This window comes from Lolium rigidum, chromosome 1 (assembly GCF_022539505.1).
Source record: "Lolium rigidum isolate FL_2022 chromosome 1, APGP_CSIRO_Lrig_0.1, whole genome shotgun sequence".
NCBI lineage: Eukaryota > Viridiplantae > Streptophyta > Magnoliopsida > Poales > Poaceae > Lolium > Lolium rigidum.
This window is the reverse complement of record NC_061508.1, coordinates 133758848-133767377: the sequence shown is the minus strand read 5'-3', so window position 1 is coordinate 133767377 and position 8530 is coordinate 133758848. Positions and strand designations below refer to the sequence as shown.

The 8530-nt window shown below is 50.9% G+C and overlaps 1 protein-coding gene across 2 annotated transcripts; it reads right to left on the bottom strand.

The window, feature by feature from the left end:
• Positions 1-351: 351 nt before the first annotated feature.
• LOC124682414 (protein FAR-RED IMPAIRED RESPONSE 1-like) lies at positions 352-1886 on the bottom strand. Of its 2 annotated transcripts, XR_006996273.1 has the most exons (3): positions 1234-1886; positions 487-1117; positions 352-421 (listed from the first exon to the last, which is right to left on the bottom strand). XR_006996273.1 is itself a non-coding variant. In XM_047217105.1 (2 exons), the coding sequence occupies exons 1-2, from the start codon at positions 1388-1390 to the stop codon at positions 597-599; spliced, it is 678 nt and encodes a 225-aa protein (XP_047073061.1). In that variant the 5' UTR covers positions 1391-1886; the 3' UTR covers positions 352-596. The 2 variants fall into 2 exon arrangements, 1 of the variants encoding a protein (XP_047073061.1); XM_047217105.1 differs by having other exon boundaries at positions 352-1117.
• Between the last annotated feature and the right edge of the window lie 6644 nt (positions 1887-8530).

Genomic DNA, 8530 nt, shown 5'->3' with positions numbered 1-8530 from the left:
AACTAGAAAATCAGTTTATCACCCAGGTCGCCCAAGTCTTTTCCCAGATGGCATGTAATGTTACACATTTTTCGACCACACTGGCCATACTATGCCACGCCTAATTTGATCAATCCTTTTAACAGTACTTGCCATATGCTTACCTGCCTGTAGCTGCCTCGACCACAACTTTTTTGGTATGCCTACATTCAGCAATGCAAGGACTAACTAATCTTGTTTTCAGCTCCTTTTTGGTGGAGCAGCTGACCCTCTAGTGCTCTGGTTCAACATGTTTGAATAAATAGGGACTAGCCATTTTCATCGATGCCCCGCGTAGGCCCTTTTGTGAAAGCTGAAATGGATGCACAATTGCCTGGCACAGGCCAAAAGTCCTTTTTGATTTCACCAGCCTTAGCCAAAGATATTGAACAACAAGCCAATCCTACAGGTTTGTTCTCAAAATTAAGTGAGGCACAAGCTACGATATAATCGCAAGCTAACCCTAACCTCTTGGAACTTCTCGAACATAGTCCGTGTATATATCTTCGCGGCAAGCTTCTCTATTGGTTCGCCAACTTTGTAAACCACTCCACAGGACAAAAGATATGGAAAAAAGATTAGTCAAAAACTTGCAGTCCAGGGGCGGTGTGGGGGCACATGGATAATATATGCGGGATTACCAGATGTGTCCGCTTCTCCTGGAAGCTCTCCTCCGCATTCCTATCGTACAACAGTTTGTTAAACTGTTTAACAAACACGTGCATCGCCGAGCCTGGAGGCACGTAAGTCTTCAACATGTGGTTCGCACTTTCGCTTCGCTGAGTGCTGGTCATTCTAGCACAGAAGATTCCGCTGAAAAACGGCTTCGCCCACTTGTCCCTGGTCTCATATATTTGGTACACATATGGATTCTTCTCCAAGGCATGCATACTCAGCATCTGCATCCAAGCAGCCTCGAATTCATCCTTAGTCAGCATCTGATTCACAATCCGGTGGAAATCAACCTTGAACTGGTTGTTCTTCCCATAAAGGGCTCCTAGCCTCTCCTCTGCTTTCCGTAAGACATGCCATTTGCACCATCGATGCTTCATCGCTGACAGTACATTCCCAATAGCTACCTCCATCGCTCTGCACTGATCTGCAAAATGACACAACGGTCAATTTTTTGTGTGGGAATGGGCACAGTTTTCTTTGGAAAATTAGGTCGATTAAATGGTAAGTTAAATGGGTTCCCCCAGGCTGTAGAGAAGTCACCTGTGAGGACGGTTACTGGTTTTTTACTATTCATCAACTTAACAAACTCCCTGAAGACCCATTCAAAGTTCTCGACCTTCTCTTCACGCAGCAGCACGCCTGCGAATATGACACTATGGAAATGGCTATTCACACCAACAATCAGACCAAATGGCATATCATATACATTGGTTCTGTACGTGGTGTCGAATGTGATTGCATCTCCAAAATAGTGGTACTGTGCCCTGTGTCTGGCCTTTCCCAGTTGTCCAGAGTAGGTTCATGATCCTGCTGTCATCGTCTACTTGCACGCTGTAACTGAATCCAGGGTCAGCTGCCCCCATCTCCGAGAAAACTTCTATTGTTTTCCTAACATCATCATATGCTTGCTCACTGCTGATTTTACCACACAAAGTCCTCAACGCCCTTTTCGTGAAAGGTACATTTTCCATCTTCCCGAAGAAACTTCCAATGATACTGTACACCTTGCCAAGAGTCACGTTATTCTCCTGCAGCTGTTTGACCAGATCTTTAGTGTAGCTATCAATGTGTTTGTGCGACAGCCAATGCGCTCGCTCGCCAAAAGAGGCAGACAAATCATGACTGTGGTTGTCCCTGTGCTCGCAAATGTACCACCCGTTATCCTTCGACTGCAACAAACGAATGAGAGCAGGGCAAAGTGATGAGGGACAGTATATAAAATAAAATAAAAATAAAACATAAGTAATATCCAGTACTAGCTTCTACACACTTCCACTATATTCTAGGTAATATGGTCCTCTAGTTATGTGTGTTGTAGTGCTTTCCAGAGTATTCTAGTATAAGTTGTAACTAGGATATTTATAGTTCTTTCCCTAGCTTATGTAGTGTTCTCTAGAACACTCTAGTTGTAAGTAGAGCTAAGTAGTGAAGGCTCATGCAGCCTATAAATAGAGGTCCAACCTCTACCTATGTAATCGGACTATGTACCCCTATTTATCAAATAAATGGAACCTTGTGTTCTGTCTTAAGATCTTGGACTAGATCTTGTGTGTTGAGAGTTTTGGATTGAACTCTTGACAGCCCCGCCCCTAGAGCGATATCTAGCCTACGCCCCTAGAGCGATACCTAGCACAGCACATTGAAGCGGTTCCTTCAACAATTGTGTCTGTCCACGTTGTAGCAACACGGTGGAGTTGTTCCTCCACAACCTTGTGCTTCGCTTCGGGTGGTATCGAGCCTTGCTGATCCGATCCAGCTGTTGGTCTCCTCATTGAGAGCTGCAAAGCAATGGAGGAATTCGGGAAAAGAGTGGATGTTGTAGATCAACAAATCCAAGCGCTCCGTGAAGATCTTAACCGCAGATTTGATCAGCTATTTGAGATGGTAAGAAAGGGTGTTCCTCCTGTTGCCAGTGAAGAGTCATCAAAGGAGGCAGATGATAGGCGTCGAAGAGTGAGAGGTCGTCTTGAAGTAAAAACACCCCATCCACATGTTGTTCAGCGTACTTCAAGGAGGCCAATGTATGCTGAAGCTTCCGAAGGTGACGAATATGACGAGGGCCTTGAAGAACCTGATCTCCATACATATCCGAGAGTACACAACTCTACATATGCAAGGGATACATATAAGGTGAGAGCTGAGATCCCCACTTTTAATGGAAATGTTGATATTGAGGGGTGCCTTGATTGGTTGTATGAGGTGGAGACTTTCTTTGAGGTTATGGATATTCCGGAAGATCGTAGAGTTTCTTTGGTTGCATACAAGCTAAAAGGAGGAGGCTGGTGCATGGTGGCATCGCCTTCAAGAAGATCGCGAGGCTAAGAGGAGAACCTCGTGTGAGATCTTGGCGACAGATGAAGAATCTTTTGAAAGGGAGATTTTTGCCTGCAGAATACGATCAGATCCTATTTATTCAGTTTCAGAATTGTGCTCAAGGAAATAGGACCGTTTCAGAATACACAGAGGAGTTCCTAAGGCTACAAGTGAGGTGCCACCTTGGTGAAACTGAGGATCAACAAGTTGCAAGGTACATCAATGGTCTCAATGATGCTATCTTGGATCGTTTGATGATGCAGCAAATTTGGTCCCTTGATCAAGCACAAGCTCTAGCATTAAAGGCAGAGAGATTGGTAAAGGCAAGAAAGGCAAGTAAGGCTCCATATTCTCATATGGAAGACTCATCTCGGAGTCACTCCCACGGAATGGAAGAAGTGACCACTCAACCCGATGCAAAAGAAACTATCCCAAAGCAAGCTGGAGGTAAGAGTAGGGCAAAGCTAATGATAAAATGCTATAAATGTGGTGAAGAGGGACATGTATCTAGCAATTGCCCATTGAGGAAATTTGTCAACACAAGAATCCATGATGGCAAAGATGGCGAAGGATATGAATCTGAAGATGTAGAAGGACAAGATATTTGTGAAGAAGAGAGAGAAGAGGTGGTATGCGTGATTCAGCGCCCCTTGTGCTCAACGCCGCAGCCCGACAACACACAACAAAAGAAAATATTTGAGAGCAAATGCACGGTGAATGGCAAGGTATGCAAATTAGTGATTGATAGTTGCAGTTGTGAAAATCTTATCTCTCAGAATTTGGTGAACCATTTAAAGCTTGAGACACATGATCATCCAAACCCCTACACTATTGGGTGGATCAAGAAAGGAGTGAATATGAGGGTCACCAAACAATGCAACCTGCCACTCTCTTTGGGCAAGCACTATCACTCAAATGTGTTATGTGATGTTGTTGATATGGATGCCATCCATGTTCTTCTTGGGAGACCTTGGCAATATGATGTGAGTACAACACACAAAGGGAAGGAAAATTCTTACTCTTTCACTTGGAACAAGCGGAAGATCATCATTCTACCAAATCAATCAAATCGTAATAGCTCCAAGGAGAATGAGAAAAGTGACCGCAAACGGAGGCTAAAATCATTCCAGGTTGGTGATAAGGTGATGGCATACCTCCGGAAAGAAGGACCGCCATTAGACATCAAAGAGAAACTTAGATGGTGGAAATACAGACCCTTCTCTAGACCCTTCTCTGTTCTAAGGAAGATAAATGATAATGCCTACATGATAGATCTTCCAGCTGAGATGGGAATATCCAACATATTCAACGTGGCAGACTTGGCTCTTTATCATCCAGAACAAGCACTCTATGAAGATAACTCGAGGTCGAGTTCTAAACAACCGAGGGAGAATGATGAGGGACGAGTATATAAAATAAAATAAAAATAAAACATAAGTAATATCCGAGTACTAGCTTCTACACACTTCCACTATATTCTAGGTAATATGGTCCTCTAGTTATGTGTGTTGTAGTGCTTTCCAGAGTATTCTAGTATAAGTTGTAACTAGGATATTTATAGTTCTTTCCCTAGCTTATGTAGTGTTCTCTAGAACACTCTAGTTGTAAGTAGAGCTAAGTAGTGAAGGCTCATGCAGCCTATAAATAGAGGTCCAACCTCTACCTATGTAATCGGACTATGTACCCCTATTTATCAAATAAATGGAACCTTGTGTTCTGTCTTAAGATCTTGGACTAGATCTTGTGTGTTGAGAGTTTTGGATTGAACTCTTGACAGCCCCGCCCCTAGAGCGATATCTAGCCTACGCCCCTAGAGCGATACCTAGCACAGCACATTGAAGCGGTTCCTTCAACAATTGTGCTGTCCACGTTGTAGCAACACGGTGGAGTTGTTCCTCCACAACCTTGTCTTTGCTTCACAAAGGCAACGGGTCGAGTGAGAGTTCATGGCCCGCGGCCTCCCCTGCGAGCATCGAGTAAACAGAAATGTTAAAAAACCTAGAGGTGCCCCTATAAATATCACACAAGCTACACATCCAGAATTCGCTAGAGTGGAAAGAAATCACGACCCGCGGGGGATGGCGAATGACTCACCGAACACCCGCAGACTATTTCTTGCATGCACTTCACCCGCTCGACTTTGAGCCTGCTTTTGCCGTACCTCACACCAAACACCTGTTCCCACGAGTATAGATTGTACAAGTCGTAAGCCTCACCAATCGAATTGAACGTAACCCCGACATCTGGCACAATTACCTCGCCATTCGGCCTGGCTGGGAAATCGCGAAGGGTCCTCTCCAACGCCGTGACGCGGGTTGAGTTCATGGAATCGAACACCACAAAAGATTTAGCTCTAACAGAGGAATTTTACTTCTGAATTCATGTAGGAATTGGAGGATCGCATCACGACCGATCGATTTTTTTTATCCCAATGGTGTATTCACGTAATGCAGTCGAACAATTGGAAAAAAACAGGACCAAAAATCATCGCCAGGCCTCACCTTGCCCTACGGGAGAAAGAGAAGTAATTCCCCTGTTTTATCCTAGGACAGCTAATCATGTTCAACCTTTTTATTGCTAGCTACGCAATCCGGAAAATCGTCTGCACAGCATGGATTTACCAAAACCACATGTCATGCTACAGCTACCGATTACCAAAACAGTGTAGATAAAGGGGGAAATGAACGGAACGCTCTGACAGTACAAGTACCTCCTCTTCCACCCTGATACGACGGCGCACCCGCTAACCTCGCCCGCTTCAGCAACAGACGCATCAGCAGACATTGCAAGCTATGGGGGATCAGAAATTTGTTCAGATGCATTTCAGAGAGAATGGTTTATCGCAAAGGGGGCGGATCTAAGAGAAATAGCCGGTGCGTGGGGGAAAGGGCTTACCTCGGGGGAACCTCGGGTCCAGATCTCCGAAGAACTCGGCGGCCATCCCGCGCACACAAGCCGCAAGCAGCACTGAATCTTCCCTGCTACCCGCTCCCCTCGCTCGATCCTGTTCCTGTTCTAGACACGCGCTCTCTGTCCTGGACTTCGTCACCCAATGTGTTCATAGAATTTAATGCGTCCCTGCCGTCCATGTATAATACGACTTGCCACGCTAGCCGACCCGTTATTACCATACATCATTTATTGGCCACAGCTGCAGCCAGGACCGCACGTCGCGTATTGCGATATCCAGACCACCCTAGCCCGGGCGCTATTCGTCCGCCCTCGACGTTTGAACCCATCTTTGGACTTAGGGCATCTCCAACGGGGCAGACCCAAATGCAAAAAATCGTCCGTTTGGGTCTTTCCGGACAAAACCTGCTCCCAACGGGGCGACCCAACTTAAAAACGGACAGGTGCAGCGTCGGTCGACTCAAAAGCTGCGCAAATTTTGGATACTTTTGGGGCGAGCCGGACGCACGCGGATGTCCATCGTATCCGCCTATGTCCGCGTCACGGCCCATCCGACCGGTGACCTAAAATACAACCACATGCGCCCCATCCTTCTCTCTCCTCCGGTTGCTTTTTTCCATGGAAAAGACCATTGCTCCACGCCGGAATCGATGTCGACTAGCCAAGCTCCGCCGCCACCCTCGCTCGGAGGCCGCCGCCGCCTCTCCTTCTTCGGCCCTGCCGGAAGTCGCCGGAGCAAAAACGGGCGCCGTCGGCCTCGGCGCCGCCCGAGCAAGACGAAGTCGGGCGGAGCTCGCTGGGCCGGGACGGGGACGGGGACGGAGCTCGCCATGCGTGCTCCGCGAGGCGCGCGACGGGGTGGAGCTCGCCGTGGCTAGCCAGCGGCCTCCTCGGGGCCGCCGGCCGGCCGCGCCTCGCCACGACGCGAGCGGGCGCCTCGCCGCCTGGGCCGAGCCCCGCCCGCCCCCGCGCCGCGCAGGCCGACCCGCCGCGAGCCGAGCCCCGCGCCGCCCTCGCCCGCCCGCGCCGCCCCGCGCCATGGCCGCCCCGCGTCGCCCCGCGCCGCCCGCGCCGCCCTCGCCCGCCCCGCGCCGCGCCGTGCGGAGCCGAGCACCGCGCCGCGCCATGGCCGCCCGCGCGCCGCGGGGCCGAGCCCCGCGCCGCCCTCGCCCGCCCGCCGCGCCGTGCCGCGCGAGCCGGAGCCCTGCGCCGCGCCGTGCGAGCCGAGCCCGCGCCGCGCCATGGCCGCCCGCGCCGCCCTCGCCCGCCCCGCGGCGCGCCATGGCCGCCCCGCGCCGCCGCCGTGCCGCGCCATGGCCGAGCCCCGCGCCGCCCTCGCCCGCCGCGCGCCGCGCCGCATGGCCGCCCGCGCCGCGCGGGCCGAGCCCCCGGCCGCCCTCACCCGCCCCGCGCCGCGCGGGACGAGCCCCCGGCCGCGCCGTGTCGCGCCTCGACGCCGCCCCGTGCCTCCTCTCCATGGCCGCGCCTCCGCTCCCGGCCCGGCCGCGCCTCGCCGCCGCCCCATCGCCGGAGCAGAGGCTCGCGCGCCGCGCCACATAGTTGCGTAGGTGCAGTTTGCTTGTCCGGTTTGGGTCGTGCGTGCGGTTGGGAAATGAAAATAGGGACGGACGTCTGTGCGCGTCCGCGCGACATCCGCGTGTCCGCGGGACGACCCAAACGGACGAAATACGCTGTCTGTTTGGGTCAGCCGGTTGGAGATGCCCTTACAGTCCATTAATTCCTTCTCTGACGAGACCGGGAAGGAGAAAACCGGCCCGGCAGCAGTCGTCGCCGGTCGCCGCCACGCCGCCCGGCCGCCTCATCTCTGCGTGCGTCGGGCCGTCGAGCCCGAGACCTTCTGTCCACGCGGGCTATAAATGTAGACGGCGATGCCTTTATCCACATCCATATCCACAAGTAGCAGCCAGATATATCTGGTTCCTTCCCGGCCTCGACCACCGTGCCGGCGACGACCTATATATTCCGACGGCGGCGAGCTCCCTCGGCACAAACAACCCATCCTCCATTTCCTATCCACGAGCTAATTATTCACTGACAACTCACGAGCACGAATGAAGGAGCGTTCGAGCAGCTTGTGCCTGCTGCTTCTCGTGGCACTCCGCAGCTGCAACTTGGCACGAGCACAGACAGAAATCCTCTTCCAGGTACATGGGGACTACATGGATAACCGCATACGTACATCATTGAGCTGTGATTGATCATGCACGCATATATGCAGGGTTTCAACTGGAGTCTTGGAAGAAGCAAGGTGGCTGGTACAACTTCCTCAAGGGGCAAGTCAGCGACATAGTCTTGAAAAATGCAACTGACCACAGAGTTTGACACCCCTAACCTAAACAAACAAAAACGAACATAATTTGTGTCTAATTGGCTCAGGCCACTCGAGATCCCCTAAACCAATAAGCATACCGCTTGCCAATTCTCTGGCGTACCAGCTTGTGCTCTCCTAATGAGAACGAATTAAGGAATCCATTTCCCCATGTGTAGCATAGACCCCGTGCGTTCGGCCGCGCAGAGGTCGCATCGATGTGATCAGATCGCATCTGCAGATAAGCTGATTCTGCACACACACAGGGGAGAAAACACCACATGG